Here is a 17276-nt window from a genome sequence, read left to right as displayed (position 1 = left end):
TTGGAACGTGTAGGAAGTTTTCATATGTATTTTTAAATACATGTCCAAGGCCTAAACTTCTCATCAGAACAAAATATGATGACAGTCTGGCAAAGCATTCTTCCACATGGCTCTTCTTTAATATCTTCCTACAGAAAGTTTTTGTCATGCCAAACATGGATGATGTTTATATCTCCATAATGCACTCAGCCATGGACCCTCGTTCCACTTCCTGCCTCCTGAAAGACCCATCTGTGGAGGCAGCAGATCAGCCATGATGGATGACATTGGACGTTCCCAGTATTATGAGATCAAGCTCAAGGTGTGGGTTTCTTGGCTGCCATCTGTGCTGTAGCACTGGCCTTTAATGTGCCACAGCCTGTTTCTTAAAGGACTGCTTCTGCCCTCTGCCTGCCGGTGCCCATTCCACTGTGAGGTGTCATTCCCTGCATCCAGTGACAGGTGTCTGGACTGCCTACTGCAAAGCTTTGACCTGGCAAAGGAGACTATGGAAGAATCATCACGGGGAATCCTAAAGTTACAGGTGATTCACACCATTGCTTTTTTAAGTCTACCAGTTTTTGTGGCAGGATATGAGCACATTAAGATAAAGCTGTACAGCTAGAAGGCTTCCCCTTGCCTCCTCGACTCCTCCAATGCTTTTCCTCAGGCAGCGGTACACAATGGAACATTTTTTCACTTCTACACTTTGTATGCGGCCCTCCACACTCCCAGAGAATGTCAGTGTGATGACATGTGTGGAGAGTGGGGAGTGGAATTTTGTGAGCCTTTTCATTGGTGTTAAGCAACTTTTTTTCCACATTAAACTGTGCATTTTGGAAGCAAGCAGCCATAGAACATACACACACTAACACACTGTCAGCTGGGGTAGGGACAGTGGGATTTATGTAAACATTAGGCAGAGCCATGAGATCAAACCATCCCAAGCCTTTTTACCAATGAGGTACAATCACCTGGTTTCTAACTAATTCTGATTTTTCCTGAGACAGGAGCATATGTGAAAACAGCAACACTGCACACAACTAGATTGTTCTCTCATAGGGTGGGGCCAGAAAGCCAGAGCCAGTCTTCCCATCTGGCATTTCCTGTGTGCTCCAGCTTTTATACAGGAATCTAAATGCTTTGTTAATCTAATTGGTTGGGGAGAGTTTTGTGGGCAGTTTCTTTTTCTGATGGCCAAAAGGGAGAACTGCCCTCTAAGTCAAGACCAAAAGTTTGCTCAACACTACATACTCAAAGTTAATGTGACCTTTCTTTAATGTTGCCAACTTAATTTTGTGCATTTGTGTCAGAATGTTTAGTTTACAAGGTTGGGGGCTCTCTAATTGTATTATTTGCTTTGAGAAGTAAACTTAATACATTTTTTGGTTATTTAAGCTGCAATGTCAAAATTACCTTTGGGTAATTTTTGATAACTTACATCTGTGGACAAAGCTAATAGTGTTTTTTAAAGCAGCACCTTGCCTGAACATGACCTTAAAGAAATTAATATATTGAAAAAGTATATTTGAATCCTTATTTGATTATTTTAATTGCACCATTAAAACATTTGACTTAAAGTTGTTTGACCATTCCAGTCTGTGTACTGTTCTAATTTCTCATTGTAGGCCAATTTGCCTGTCAGTGTCCTGTTCACTGGTCTTTATAATTTTTGTGCAATAACTAAAGGCAAAGGAGTAGATGCACTACTGTGTAAAGAGGTTACACGACTGTACCCTATTGCACCTTAAATAGTATGTGGGGACTTACAATCGCTTGCATTGTTTCACAAAATAAATATCTCATGTCAAATACTAGATAAGCATCTAAGTTATTTCTACGGAATCCTGTTCAGATAACAGGGACAGAATAAACAATACAGAGCTCTTGGGTGTTAGCGGCCTAATCCTTTGTAAGAATGCCAAGACAGCCTTCACCTACCCATATATATAAAATGTGCGTATATATATATTCTGTCCACATTTAAGGAACCTAGTTGAAGTTCAAAACTGCTCCTAACCGGGAGCTTACAGCCTTAATCACCTAGTAATCCTGTTAATTTGGAGCCCTTGTCATTGAATGTAAAGCTTCCCTGCCCACCACTGCTGCCTCGTACACACAACTGATACACAGTATGTGGAAGCCCAGGTGGAAGATCTTGGCATTTTTTTCTTCTCAAGACAGAGTCTCACTGTTGCCTGGGCTAAAGTGCCATGGCGTCAGCCTGTAGCTCACAGCAACTTCAAACTCCTGGGCTCGTGCAATCCTTCTGCCTCAGCCTCCAGAGTAGCTGGAACTACAGGCATGCGCCACCATGCCCGGCTATTTTTTTCTATATATTTTCAGTTGGCCAATTGATTTTTTCTTTTAGAAGAGAAGGAGTCTCACTGCTGCTCAGGCTGGTTTTGAACTCCAGACCTTGGGCGATTCTCCCGCCTTGGCCTCCCAGAATGCTAGGATTACAGGCGTGAGCCACCACGCCAGGCTTAAGTTGTGTAATTATTGAGGTTTCTATATTATACCCAGCTATACATAAAATCTAACTCATCTTCACAACCGTGCTTTAATTGGCCCAAAGCTTTAGTCCCAGACTTGTCGCACGGTACCCAAATAAGCAGGCAGTTCACTTGAGGCGTAAATAAGGTCGCGATTACACTTTAGCCGTGAGTTAAAACTCGTGCAGCTCGAGACCGATACGGTTCCCGTGAAGTACCCCGCGGCCCTTCGCCACCCCACACTGCCTTTAACTGAACCTGCACATCTAACTGGCCACTAAGGGGCGACAGCTTGGGACTTCCAGGGAAGGCACAGCGTGCCCAATGCAACTCAGCGAGGGCAGAATATAAGGGTGCACAGGCGGACCACTCACTTTGCGGCCAAGGATACAGTATCCCTGTCAACCCCACCCACCCAGGACATTTCGATCTTGGTGTAAGCCGGTTTACGGCCACAGTCGTCCCAAAACGCCTGGAAAACTGCCCACCCCGGCAGCCAGGCCTCGGCCCGGGCTGCCGCTGTGTCGCTCGCGGTTAAAAGGGCCGCCCGCGGAGGAGGCAGGCGGCCCCAGTTATGCGCGAGCCCGTGCTCTGGCGCTGCAGCCTGACCCCCGGCGCCACGCGGAGGCGCTACGGGGGCTCAAAGGCAGCGCGTCGCGGACAACACATACCGACACCAGCGTTGGGGTTAAAACACTTTATTGAGGGGAACTGGGGATAGGGAACAATGAAGGTCGTAGAACGCGGAGATCAACGTCTTCGGCCGGGCTGGGACCTGTAAGAGCAACCGTAGAGGGTGAGCGGGGTGTGCCCGCCGGCCTGTCCCACTCCCATCTCCACTGCAGCCGGCTCAGACTCCAGTTCGCATCACCCGCGTCAGCAGTCTAACACGTGCTTTAATTGGAATGTCATCACGGCCAGCCGGCCGTGCGCCTCCTGGCCCGCCAGGCCGTGCAGCCCGGCCAGTGAACACAACTCACCTCCCAGCCTTTGCAGACGCCGAAAGACTCAAATGCCGGTATGGCGATTACTTAAAGGAGCAGACCGGATGTGGTTGGGCGGCCTTTACTGCTATTAACCAATAGTAAGTCAAACTTCCGACCACGTGCACGTAAAGTAATCTAATGATTGGCCGTGCTCTCTGAGTCCTCCGGAGCGTAGACAGCTCACATACCAACCATAGAGATGGGAGTCTAGAAGACGCCGAGAGTTTTGAGAGTGGCGCAGTCACTGGAGTGCTTAGGATGTTATTTCCACATCTCCATCGCGGGCTTGTAGTTAGTACCTGTCTCTGTAGTACACAAAAGAAAGCTTTACAAAGAACAGAAGACAAGTAATACCTAACTTGTACGAGATATTCTGTGCCAAAAGCTAGGCTAGGAGTTAAGGATGTAAAATTGGAACAAAACTGCCCCCCCCAGTTCAAAATAACCTGTTGTGGTAGAAAGAGCTTTTGTTTTCAAGTAGACCCATCTGCAACCAAATCCTGACTTTGTGATGCATTTTTTTTCTATGACCCTGGTCATTTAACCTTTCTGAGCCTCGTTTTCTGGAAATTAAGAACATCCCCCCAAAGTTGTAAGGATTAAGCGAATTAAAGTCAATCACATGGCACATTCTGTGTGATAAATGTTTGTTTTTAAAGGACTGGGGTGATGTGGGAAACTTTTTTTTTTCCTTGTTTATTCTCTAAATGTTTCTTATGTTGTTTCCTTTTTTAAATTTATTTCAGGATATTATGAGGTACAAACATTTTGGTTACATTTTATGTCTTTGCCTCACCCAAGGGAGAATTAGAGGCTTGTCCTTCCCCTCTACAATGCTCACCGCGTCCGCCCGCAAGCCCCTAATCCCTGGAGAATAATACTACCCTATGAGCACCATAGTGTTGATCAGTCAGTGCCAATTTGTGGAGCCTATTCTTCCCATCTTGTGATACCTCACTTCGGATACGGGGCTCAAGCTCTATCCAGGAAAATATAAGAGGTGCTAGATCATTGTCGTTTCTTATTATTGAGTAGTATTCCATTGTATACATATACCAAATTTTAATAATCCACTTATGAATTGACGGGCACTTGGGTTGTTTCCACATCCTTGCAATCGTGAATTGTGCTGCCATAAACATTCGGTGCAGATGTCTTTATTATAGAATGCCTTTTGGTCTTTGTGGTAGATGCCTAATATTGCTATTGCTGGATGGAATGGTATTTCTATTTTTAGTTCTTTGAGGTATCTCCAAATTCTCTTCCACAGAGGTTGCACTAATTTGCAGTCCAGATGTGGAAAACTTTTGTGACTGCAAAACTTTAATAAATACTGAAATAGAGCTATAAACAACCTACTGTGGAAGCCCAAAGGAGAGAAGTCCTAATTTGGGGGAAACTAAAAGTGCTTCGCAGAGTTATTGAACTCATCCTATGAGCCAAAGAGTGGGCTGTTCACTGGATATCCACGTGGATGAATAAGACTATGGCCCTCCCCTTTAAGGCTTGCTTTACTGGAAGAGGGAATGGTATGGGGACAGTCACAACAATCTCTGGTTGTCTTCCCTTAGGAATTCTTTTCCTTTTTTCCTCTTAATAAGGAAAATTTAACATTTTTTGTAATAATGAAAGCATATTTCAGATGGTGAGTTTGTAGTTGAATGGGGCTCTTATTTTCATTATTGTCTACATAGTCTTAAGTTTTTTCAAATAACTTTTTTGTGCTTGTTTAGGCCAGCACATACACTAAAATTGGAGTGATACAGAAAAGATTAGGATGGCCCCTGGGGGGAAAAAAAAGATTACTCTTTGATCCAAAGCAATAATTATTTTGACAAGTGTTTAGTACCCTCTAGATAGTTATTTATTTTTATTGCTGCTTAAACTCTTGTTATTTTGACATTTATTACATAATGGTACAGTTTCTACTTAGAGGAAAGTATTAAAGTTTTCTTTGTGGCCTAAAATAACAATTTTTTATAAGTATTCCACACATTCTTGAAATGATGTTTTCACTATTGTGTACAAATATGATGCAAAGTACTTATTAATTCAACCTTAGTTATGTTGTATCACATTGTCCAAATCTCTATTTTGTGTATTATGTACCTGATTGGAAGTGTGTTCACTGTCATTTATTGATAGTGATATGTTAAGGGTATACTTCAGTTGGGTGTGGTGGCTGATGGCAGTAATCCTAGCACTCTGGGAGGCCAAGGAGGGAGGATTGCTTGAGCTCAGGGGTTCAAGACCAACCTGAGCAAGAGCAAGACTGTCTCTGCTGAAAATAGATGGGTGATGTGGCACATGCCTATAGTCCCAGCTACTCTGGAGGCTGAGGCAAGAGGATCACTTGAGCCCAGAAGTTTGAAGTTACAGTGAGCTACGATGGTGCTACTGGGTGACAGAGTGAGACCCCATCTCTACAAAATAACAAATGTTTTTTTAAAATGGATGCTAAGTAAACAACCACATATCCACCACATTGTTTATTTATTTATTTATTTTTGAGACAGTCTCACTTTGTTGCCCAGGCTAGAGTGAGTGGCATGGCGTCAGCCTAGCTCACAGCAACCTCAATCTCCTGGGCTGAAGCAATCCTACTGCCTCAGCTTCCTGAGTAGCTGGGGCTACAGGCATGCGCCACCATGCCCGGCTAGTTTTTTTGTATATATATTTGTAGTTGGTCAATTAATTTCTTTCTATTTTTAGTAGAGACGGGGTCTCGCTCAAGCTGGTTTCGAACTCCCGACCTCGAGCAATCCCCCAGCGTTGGCCTCCCAGAGTGCTAGGATTACAGGCGTGACCCACCACGCCCAGCCCACATAGTTTATTTTTAAAGGTACATTTTTCTAATTTTCAAAATCAAGAACAAAGCAACAGTCTTCAACACCACAGCATGACGGTATTTAATACACTTTTCTTTCCTCTCCATACTCTTAACAACACTCCCACCTCTGCACACACATTCCTGATGAATAGTAATTTAGAGGAGTTAGAAATTATAGACTTTTGGGCCAGGTGCGGTGGCTCACGCCAGTAATCCTAGCTCTCTGGGAGGCCGAGGCGGGCGGATTGCTCGAGGTCAGGAGTTCGAAACCAGCCTGAGCAAGAGCGAGACCCCGTCTCTACTATAAATAGAAAGAAATTAATTGGCCAACTAATATATACAAAAAATTAGCCGGGCATGGTGGCAAATGCCTGTAGTCCCAGCTACTTGGGAGGCTGAGGCAGGAGGATTGCTTGAGCCCAGGAGTTTGAGGTTGCTGTGAGCGAGGCTGACGCCATGGCACTCACTCTAGCCTGGGCAACAGAGTGAGACTCTGTCTCAAAAAAAAAAAAAAAAAAAAAAGAGTACACTTTGCTGTAGTGTACTACAGCAAACAAGGCATAGTAACTTGTGATAGTAACAGTAACTTGCATTGTAACAGTAACAAGACATAGTGATTATGCCTTGTTATCTGAGAAGGTTGAGTTCATCCCACATTCACACCTGCGACTTCTCACTCTAACGGGAGGAACCTCCCAGTGAAACAAGGGACCAGGTAAGGTAAAGAGAGGGGAATCCTAACCTGGAACAGTAGACTCAACCAAAACTCATACAGAACAGCCAAGATCTGAGGCTCTAGGGAAGAGTCCGGAAGAGCATTGGGTTTAGAGGAACCTGAGGCAAATGTGGAAGAGAGTTCCTGTGAAGAGAGGGCAAAACAAGCACGTCAGGGTGAAAGATGGGGGAAGACAGAGGACGTTTTCTTGAACAATTGTCCAGCCAGCATGACGACCGGCTCTCGCAGGCTGGCTTGCATGTGTGTAGGGGGGGAGGTGTTATGTGGAAACCTGAAGACACCAAAATCATTCCATTATGATTTCCCTCCACTTCCCACTTCTCTGCCTCAACATAACTGTCTTTATCTATCCTTCCCTCCCGCCTCAGACGAAGATATAGCAAGTCATCATTTGTTCTTTCAACAAACGGTTTAAAATCCCTGTCCTGTACTTGATCCTGTTCTGGACACTGGAAATAGGAATGTGAATAAAACAGTCCTCAGGTAGCCCACAAGGTATTAACCACTTCGGTACGGCACTCACCGGCCGGAACACCTTGCCCACAGCCGGCACTCACAGTCCGGGACACCTTGCCCACAGCCGGCACTCACAGTCCGCACAACAGTTTGTGCTGTGCATTGACGAAGACGGCTCCGTTTTGCTCTTGTGCGATGAGGAAAGCTTGAAAGCACTGAAAGCTCGTTTTACTTTATGGCAGCTTTACTTGTCATGTAAATCAGAATAGGTAACATATACATGTATGTTTTCATTATGTTATTTTTAAATGTTCACAATTTTATTTTGATACATGAAAAATTAGAAAAGTCATATCATGGCTGTCAGCTAACGTCTCTGTGCGTGTTCATCTGTGGCTGTTGACTATAGTTGACGCTGATCCCGAAGTGGTTAATAGTTGGAGGTAAAAACAACAAAAACCTGCATTTTATGCACTTTTTATCTTTTTCCTCCCCTCATCAACCATAGACTTCTGCAGGTATAGGTGTGGTTGGGGAGGGAAAAGGAGAAAGAAAATTATTCTTGATTGAGAGTTGGCCACAGGCTACATGTAGTCAAATATATTATCAATTTAGTCCTCAGAAATCCTGAGCCAACATTTTAATCGAAGATTATTGGTTGTGAAGTGATGGAAACCCAACTCAAACTAGCTGGGGTAACTAGGGAACAGTTTGGTTCACTGGGGAAGAAGTCCTGGGCAGGCTGATTGCAGGCCTACTACTGTAAAATCAGAACTTGATTTGTTCTCTCTCCAGGGCTCTCTGACTATATTATTACTAATTTTTCTCTTTCCTTATCAATTTCTTTGTTTTGAATTTACTTTCTTTGTAGGACAGAGACAGCTCCTGGGCCTCACACCTCTTAGCTCTGCCACCAGAAAGGAAATGAATTTTTTTCATGGCTTTATTTGGAATCAGATTGGTTATAAGCCTATTCCATGGGTCAAACAAAGGTGTCCCCATGGTTAGCTATTTTGGTTATCTGTTACTGCAAGACAAACCACCCCATAACTCAGTGGTTTAAAACAATGGCCATTTTCTCTCACCATTCTGTGAGTTAACTGGGCCCAGTTGGAAGGTTCTTCTGCTCAATGTGGTGTCAGCAAAGGTAATCTGAGGCTTGATTGGGCTGGAGCACCCAGGAGGGCTTGTTCAGATGGCTGGCAACTGGGCACCTTTGATTAGAGCAGTTCCATTCTTTTCCATGTGCCTGAGTGTGGCATAGGCTTCTTCCATCATGGTGGCGAGGTTCCAAGAGGGAGTGTCTCAAGAGCGAGTATTCTAAGAGGAAGGAAAGGAAAGCTGCCAGGCTTCTTAAGACTTGGGCTGGGAAGTCCCAGAATGTCACTGCTGGTCAAAGCCAGTCACAGGGCCAGTCCAGATTCAAAGCAGGGAAAATAAGTTCCACCTTTTGATGGGAAGAGCAGCATGTGCATATAGGAGGAGAAGAATTGTTTGGGGCCATCTTTGGAAGCTAGCTACATGATTGGCCCAGGCTGAGTAGGTGTCCACACCTCAAAGCATATCTGCCTGCCTTATCCCCCACCACTCCTCTGCAGAGAAGCCAAGTGTAGCCCCCCTGATGAATCCTCTTAGGCTTTCATGAGCTACATTGTGTTTTCCTTTCCCAGGCCTTTGTTCAGATCCTCCTTGTCCCCCTAGGATGTCCTTTCTTCTATCAAATCTGAAAGATGGTGTGGCCCAGACACCACTTCTTCCATAAAGCCATTCCTGCTCTATCCATTCTCCCTCCCAACCCTCCTTCCACCAGACTGATGTCCCTCTTGGCCACCATAGTTTGTTTCTCTGAGTTTATTCCTACCTTGTCTCACTTTCCACAGTCAGCCTTGTACCTTGGTTATTTCTGTGCATGTCCTATCACCTTTATCAACTTGCAAACTCTTTGATATTCCCTTATGGCACCAGTCCTTTGTACGTAGAAGCCCTCAGTGATATCTTTTGAAAGAATGAATCCATAAATGAATGAATGAGTGGTAGTCTATCACGTAGAGGCCAAAGATGAAGTCATCTGCAAAATGAAGCTGATTAATTATGGCTAACATCTCTTTCTGCTCTAAAACTTGGTATATAAAATATAGTGAACAAGTTCTCCTAGGGAGAAAGGAGAGAGAAAATAGGTAAGTTCTGCATATTAAGCCTCAAGAAACACATTTAGTCTGGAAGGAGGAAAAAGAACAGAGACACAGGAGGAAAGCCAGAAAATGGTAATATCTAAGGAGGAAAAGTTCAAGAAAAAAGGATTGTTAATATGCCTGAATTGAAAGAGGCCCAGAGAAAAAGGCATGAAGCAAGGCCACTAAGATTTTATAAGAGGAAGAATGTTTATGAGCTGCTTGAGGGAAGTTTCCAGAGAGTTCTGTGGAAATAAGCCAGACCCCAGGGGATTAGGAGGGACTGGGCAGTGAGGAAGTGGAGGCCCTTTGAGAGGATGGCCACTTCCATACTAGTGCTGTGTTGGCCTTTTGAGAATATTAATATACTATAAACTGGTGACACTTTGGGCTTTTTGCCATGGTGGCAATAGAGCTGGCACGAATGGGCGTGAAATACAACGGCTCAGAAGTGAGTGTACAAATAACCCATTGACATTAGTCTGAGCTACCCCTCAGGACAGAAACCAGGGGAAAGCTCACTATTCTAAGCCAGATGGCTGCTATATTCCTTACATATCCCCACGATGAGATCAGGAGACTTTACGTGTTATTTGAGGCAATACCCCTATCACCCAATGTTTGCACAATCTTCTGGTGGTTATTAGCATTCTAGGGAAATGCCAGTCTAGGCTCCTGCCTCACTACGTTCCCAGGTCACATAGCAGTGTTTTGTCATAACGCTGTGGGCAGGAGCAAGAATAAACGAGCCATTGCTGGTAGAACATGTTGTAGGGTCAAGGGTTGTCTAGGCAAGCTCTGAAGTTAAGTAGATAGCTGGGTTCTAATCCTCTTCCTGGATGTGTGTTACCAACCCAGCTGTTAACCTTTCTAAATTTTATCATTCTCATCTGTAAAACGGGGCTAATAATACCTACCTCATAGACCTGTTGTACAGATAATACAAGATGATCTTATAAAGCAAATATTTGCACATTTCCAAACAACAGCAAACAGCCAATAAATATCAACCTCAACAATAAGAAATAATCGCTTTTACAATATAAGAAAGTATATAGTGGGTAGGATTCTGTGGTAAAGAGAAGTTCTCAGAATGAGTGTCACAATCTTTTCAAAACCAGTCATCCTAGAACAGGAAGAGCCAAAATTCTATTTACCTAAAAACCAAACTGCTCACCGTGACAGCAGATTTTAAAATTTCCCTTAAACATTAGAACAGGAAAGAGATAAGAATTTAATTGCTACCAGGGACTCTTGTTTTATCATTTTAATTATCCCATAACTACCCCACACGTTCTGTAAATTCAAATCTGCTTGGAAGAGAGACCACTAAAAAAATCTGACTTGACGTATCCTGATAAAGACACTGTTCCTTTGAGATGTTACTGGAGCTTTCAACCATGACCTCCCTTTCTGGTTTTACTAGCTTTTTCTTTCAAACCTCCTTCAAAGGTAGCTACTCTCTCCTTAAGCTATCTGCAAATCAACTTCACAATCATTTTAAAATGAGATTTTGAAGGGTTTTAAACACAAATGAGACAGGCACAAACTGCTTTATCTGGGTCCTAATCTCTTCCACTAGAGGGAGACATTTGCTAAAATAAATAAAAGGGATTAAAGCGGCAGCGATTAGCTCTGGACATCCTGAGTGAGCTGGAGCCCTGGACCTTGGCAGCCCTCCGTGTTTAGCGGAAGCTATAAAACACACAGGTGTCTGGGCTCTGCCCCTGGGTATTCTGAATCAGTAGAGAAGGGGGCCACAAAAAAGGTGGTGGAAATCTGTTTGTTAAAACTCTTCAAGTTTGGGAACCACTGGTTTAAAGAGAAATGAAAATAAGATTTTGTTAACTCACTTTTTCCCACCTGTTTAGACATAAGTCCTGCTGCAGTCTTTGTTGAATCTGATGAATACATATATATTTTATGTTGGTGCAAAAAGAAGACTTACGTTTACACAAAGACCATGACCTTTGCCTTGTTTAGTGGATATTATTTAATGCAACTTTCAGAAAGCTCATTTACTGCCCATTTTCAGGTCTTTTATATGGGCAGGTCCACTTCAAAGGCACTCTACAAAATATTTCCATTTCTGTTTGTATTTGTCAGTGATGCCAGCTTTTTTACTTTATTGTGAGCAAAAAGCTATCTAAAGCAATGCTTGACCATGGAGCAAGATTATGGACAATGCTGCCATAAATAAACCCAGTGCTGTTTATCAGTTTAGGTTACTAATCAAGTGGAGAAATGCATGAAGCATGTGGAAAAATTAAGCCTAGGAACAACTTAACTGATGTGGGAGAAAGTCTTAGAATGTGTAACAGAGCAATTAAGGCCTAGAGATTTGGTCCAACTGAGTATAAGGTAAATATACCTACCTGGCCCAGACTCCTTGGAACAGATTTTTATTCTCTTTCCTGGAGCTTTAAGACTGATTTATGAGTCTGACTGAGGTCAGCATTCTCCTTTGTGTTTCATCTGCTGCGCTTACAGGTCACAGTGACATTTTGAATTTGTAAAAGGGCTGCCAGAGTTCTAGCACAGCAAGTTGTCCCCTCCTGGGGGAAACCTCTCTGTTTGAGAAAAGGCACCAGAGGAAGGATGTAAAAGTGGCATTTTTCAGTCAAGCTTCCCTTTTAACTTAAACACATGGGCTTACAGATCTTCTTGGCTAGCAAGCTGGACAGGTGGTCATTAAAGAGCTCCCCCCATGTCAGGTGTGGTGGCACAGGCTATAGTCCCAGCTACCTAGGAGGATCCCTTCAACCCAGTAGTTCAAGTCCAGGCCTAGGCAACAAAGCAAGACTCTGTCTTTAAAAAAATAAAAATTAAAAATTAAAAAAACAGCTCCTTCCAGTTTTGGGGCTGTAGGCTCCTCTCTGGACAACCTGTCTGGCCATACTGCTCAGGAGTGCTGGGGGCTATCTTTAGAACATTTTGCCCCTGATCCCAAACCTCTCTGTTTGCACTTAGACATACAGTAACACTTTTCAAAATGTGTCTATTGCTTTCACAGTTGTCAAGATTTTTCCCACTCTTAAAGTGGTGTGTTGGATTCTCCAGCATGGGTAGAGATTAGTCCCTTAACTGTGATCCAAGCATAGAGGGTTAGGAATGGGGAACTCTATTTATAGGACTTGGGCTTACTACAAGCATTTCTGTGTTTTAGTTGGGTAGGATTGAGCCACGGTGCACAAAAACTGGACATTTGGTCAGTCCCCCACTACTTCCTTGTTGCTTTCTCAAGCATTGCTTACTATTTTCCCTCAAACTCTGGAAAATCTTAGGCTGTCATATAAGCAAGTTAGGAAAAATTAGAGAAGTTAGGAGTTCCTTTTTCTTTTTATCCGAGGATGATATGTAAGATACCTTTCCTTGTGCTTCAAACATGCCCTATCCTCCCCCCTCCTGTCTCGTCTCAGTGAAGGGCAGCTTGGGACCCAGTGACAAAACAGCTGCTGGGCTCTTTAATTCTGATTAGTAGCTCATAACCCTCAAGTAGACCTCGACCCGCCCACTCCCTGCAATGAGTTGTGACACATGTCATCTCAAGCTTCGGGAGTTCACGTGTACAGATGTCACATAAACACACATGACACAAGCAGCAGCAATTTTGGGTGACTGGCTTGGCTGTGGTTCATTCCAAAGGAAACTGATGGTTGTTGGACATGATTTGAGGGGAATTCCTGAGGGCGAAGAAAGGGAAGAAGGGGCCTTGGAACTAGATGAGTAACACAGCTGGAGGACCCCAGGGCCCAGAACTCTGCAGAAGGGCCGTGTGAGCTGGCATTCCCCGCCAGCTGTTGAAGCTGTCGGCGGGAAGGCGAAAGGGGGTTTCTGGGCACCCAGGGCTGCCCGTTTCCTGGCCTTCTGCACGATCAAATCTGACGCAGCAGGTCGGTCCCTCGCTGGGCCGCCTGGTGAAGGAGTTGCCTATCTCCCACCTTGACGCCAGACGCCAAGGCCTGATCCTTCCCTCAGCCACCGCCGCCGCGACAGCACGGCAGCCTGCGGAGACCCGCTCCGCCTCGGCCCCGCCCACGGGCCCGCCCCCGAGCCAGCCCCGCCCCGGGCACGCCCCCAGCTCAGCCCTCGAGCCCGCCCCCAAGCAGCCTCGGGACCACCCCCAGGTCGGCTCCGCCCCTGCCCCGCCCCCTGGCCCGCCCCGACCGGAAGAAGCGGCGGCACCGGCGCTTATAGGGCCGGGAATGGGGGTGCCGCCGCCGCTTAGTCAGCTCTGCGTCCGCTGAATCCCGGCCGCCGCCGCGCTGTCGTCGCGGCGCCCCCGCCCCGTCCTCCGCCCGTACCGCCCCCGGAGCCGGCGGGCCGGGCCTGGAGCCAGGGCCGAGTCCGCGCCATGCCGGCCCGGCTGCTGCTGCTGCTGGCGCTGTTGCTGCCCGGCTCTGGGGTGAGTGACCGGGGAGCGTGGGGTGGAGGACGGCTCGCGGCGGGCCGGGTCGTGGCCGGGGCGGGTCGCGCCGGCGGCGGCCGGGCTGGAGTCTGAGCCGGACACGCGGCGGCGGCCGAGGCCCGCGCGCCCTCCTAAGGCTCAGACCGCACGGAGGAGGCGGCGCCGGGTGGGGAGCGCTTCCCCGGCCGGAGTCGCGCCCGCGGCGGCCCCGCCGTGGCGTCCGCCACCCGAGGGGCCTCCCAGGCCAGCGCGCTGTCACGGGCAGCGGCTCCCTGGACCCCGTGGGCTCGAGCACAACTTTGTGGCGCCCTGAGTGGCACTTCGCAGTCCCCAGAAGTCGGGGCCCTCGGGAGGCCCCCCACCTGCTGGACCCTCCCCGCAGGTGGGCACCGCCTCTGCCTGGCGGTGGCTGCCGAGGAACGGAAAGGGCCCTTTAATCAAGGGGAAGGGGACTATCTTGCATTTCGGATCCTTGTTGAACTTTTAAAAATTCGAGAACTTTGGGAAACAAATGCAACAGGGAGTGAGTGGGTAAGGCATTCTGCTTACCTGCCCTGCAGGTTTCTTGGTATTGAGAGCAGGAGGCTCCCTTCTGTGCACCAAGACTTCCTTAAGCAAGCTGAGCTGTGGGAATTGGACTCTTTTAAGACCCCATATGGATTAGAGATGAAGCCACTTAAAAACTTTAAATGAAAGACTGTCTTCCTCGTGTGAGATCACTGAGGGGCCGTCAGAAAGGTTTTTTCCTTTTTTTCTGGAGGAGGAGAATGACAGGGCCTGGTTTTTACATTTATTTAACCATTTACGACCTTCACTCAGGCTGTGAATTTGGGCACCGAGGCTGGAGGCTGAGGAGGACATTTAGTTGGGAGACTTGGCTTTTTTTCTTCTTGCCGGAAGAATATAAATTAGTGCTTTTTAAAAAAACGTTTTGTTCAGGATGTGGGTATGGCAAATTTGTACAGGTCCTGTTTAATGACCTCTGTAAAGGTACTGTGTACTCTTTAATAGGGATATCATGTCCCAGGTGTCCAGGTAGAGAATTGGCATGTGTGGACCTGTGTGCCAGCCACAGCACAAACTCTTTGGAAGTTTTGCATTTTAGGTAAATAATTGTGCTCTTGAAGTAACAAGAATTTGGAAAGAGCCGAAGTAATTAATAAGGTCACCTTTTTCAGATTTAGGTTTTTTTTCTAAAAGGAAAACTTGTACACACTTTCTTTAAGTTAGAATTTGTATAAGTTAAGTTTTTCTTATTTAAAACAATCCACTTTCACAACTAGGGTCAGGTTTTGAACCTGAAACACTTCACCTTGCATTGGTTAACTACTGCCTGGCATCTGCTCACAAATGAGAGTAAACAGAGTGACCACACGTTTGTTGGGAATCGATCATTTCATACCATCAGGCCTAGGTGTATATGGTTTCCTTTGCCACATCTTTCCTTTTGCTACTTTTTCACTGGATTCTAGAGTTTTAGTTACTGAATAACTTAGACTAAAGAGCCAAAAATAACTATTTAGATTTAGCTAGGGCTATAGTTTCAGTTCATGTAAATATTTCCAAATTGTATTTAGAAATCCAAACTTCTCAGAGTTCATGGTGAAATATTCCAAATCCTTATGAAAAGGTTATGTTTTAGTGTAAACTGCTTTTTAAGTGAAGGGTCAGAATTTCACTCCCAGAATTTCCTCCCAGGAAAAGTTTTTACCCCCAAACATAATTATTATCTTAAAATTCTAAATGAAACTCATAGCAAAGTTTGCATTGATGCCTTGCAGAACACAGTGGCTGTAAAATCAGTCAAACCCAAGTTCTAACTGGTCACTTGCTACCTGTGCCCTAGACATGTTATTTTACTTCTTAGAGACTCTTTCCTGATATGTGAAATGGGGACATCTAACACATATGAAAGAAGGCACCGTGAGCATAGTAGATAATAAATGTAAATTCTCTTTATCCTCCAAAGGTGTTTCTTACTCTGTCATCATTTTTTGAATGATATACTGTGCCTGCAAGGAATATTTTTTGACGATATTTCTTTTTGATTGACAGAGTAACTAGTGCATTGGAGGGAATACTGTGATTTTCTTTCAATGTGTGTCTGATTGAGCCAGACATTGACTCATTATGGATTGAGACTTTAGGCTGCCAGATCCAAAATGCAATAACACTGATATTATTAGCACTTGAGGCTGTCTTTTGTTAATCTAGAATGTGTTTGTTTAGTCAGTGAGTTTCTCCTTTCTTCCTCGACCAGTATCTTATACCTAGTGTTGGTTAGTGTTACATCATAACTGTCAGCAGTCCTCATTTTATGGGGTTTAGATGCCACTTCTTTCAATTATCAAAGAGATCAGTAGCATGTGAGGCAAAGTACTTTTTTTTTTTTTTAGCAATTATATATCAAATTTCTTGTATTTAGCCAGTATTTTGGTTTTAGTGGGAGGTAAGAAACAGTCTCTGAGAACTGAAGACCATGTGTGTGCAGAAACACACCATACATCTCAGAGATGACATGTCTTAAGTAGAAATGTCCTTGTCATTTATTCTGATAGTTATCACCTGCATGAATTATCCTAATAGGCCGTATCAAGCTATTTATATGAGGCCACGAGTAGAATGTTTCATTAAGTTTATGTTATCAGAGCTGCTGATCTTGAAATTAAACAGTGGTTGTGACATGTATATTGTTTCATTCTCTAGCCTGCCCACTTAGCTTTCAGAAATAATGTAGCTTCTCAGAGCACAACAGAAAATGTCTGAGAGTTACTCTTGAGAGCATTCAATACCAGACCACATTTCTGAATGTAAATCAAGTGAGCTACATAAAGATTTCTTCATGTCTGGATGGAATAGTGCCACTTGCATGGGCCTGGGGGTTTAGTTATTTGCCTGCCTCAGGTTTTGACTCCATTTTTCAGGTTAAATGATCATTGGATAACTGTTTCCTTTTCATTGGAAACCTCTTTGGTTTCGGGATCCAAAGTAATCTGTAGTTGAGTATCTTGTGTGTTTTATAAGCAAATAGTCTCTCTAAAGAGATGATAGAGGGGAGAAAAGCCTAGTGTACCATTTTAATGGATTCAGTTTTTATTATGCACAAATAACTTGGGGCCTGTAACCTAGCAATATGATCAGAGCGTGATGCTGGCTTAAAAAATAGGGACAGTGAATCATAGTCTGTGAATAATAAATGTACTGGTTAGAAATAT

General features: G+C 44.7%; 2 protein-coding genes, 1 long non-coding RNA gene and 2 other non-coding genes across 7 annotated transcripts in view; 2 read left to right on the top strand and 3 right to left on the bottom strand.

Moving 5' to 3' along the window:
* Nucleotides 1-1863, top strand: part of TEX2 (testis expressed 2) — a 108549-nt gene extending 106686 nt beyond the window's left edge. For both annotated transcript variants that reach the window (XM_012747457.2, XM_012747456.2), the window contains exon 12: nt 135-1863. In XM_012747457.2, coding sequence (XP_012602911.1) covers nt 135-257 — 123 coding nt within the window. In that variant the 3' untranslated portion in view covers nt 258-1863. The remainder of the gene's footprint in view (nt 1-134) is intronic.
* Nucleotides 1864-2993: 1130 nt separating this feature from the next.
* On the bottom strand, nt 2994-3127 carry LOC142862341 (small nucleolar RNA SNORA76). Its single transcript, XR_012913404.1, has one exon. It is a non-coding gene; the product is annotated as a small nucleolar RNA SNORA76 (small nucleolar RNA).
* Nucleotides 3128-3156: 29 nt separating this feature from the next.
* LOC105861614 (uncharacterized) lies at nt 3157-3530 on the bottom strand. The gene is made up of 2 exons (XR_001149622.2): nt 3455-3530; nt 3157-3249 (listed from the first exon to the last, which is right to left on the bottom strand). It is a non-coding gene; the product is annotated as an uncharacterized LOC105861614 (long non-coding RNA).
* On the bottom strand, nt 3323-3392 carry LOC142862321 (small nucleolar RNA SNORD104). Its single transcript, XR_012913387.1, has one exon. It is a non-coding gene; the product is annotated as a small nucleolar RNA SNORD104 (small nucleolar RNA).
* A 10313-nt stretch (nt 3531-13843) lies between the features above and the next one.
* The window catches only part of ERN1 (endoplasmic reticulum to nucleus signaling 1), an 80808-nt gene continuing 77375 nt past the window's right edge, over nt 13844-17276 (top strand). For both annotated transcript variants that reach the window (XM_012747464.3, XM_075994680.1), the window contains exon 1: nt 13844-14058. In XM_012747464.3, the coding sequence (XP_012602918.2) occupies nt 14008-14058 (51 nt within the window). In that variant the 5' untranslated portion in view covers nt 13844-14007. The remainder of the gene's footprint in view (nt 14059-17276) is intronic.

The sequence above is a fragment of the Microcebus murinus genome, chromosome 18 (genome assembly GCF_040939455.1).
Source record: "Microcebus murinus isolate Inina chromosome 18, M.murinus_Inina_mat1.0, whole genome shotgun sequence".
NCBI classification, from domain to species: Eukaryota; Metazoa; Chordata; class Mammalia; order Primates; family Cheirogaleidae; genus Microcebus; species Microcebus murinus.
This window is presented reverse-complemented; position numbering and strand designations above follow the sequence as displayed.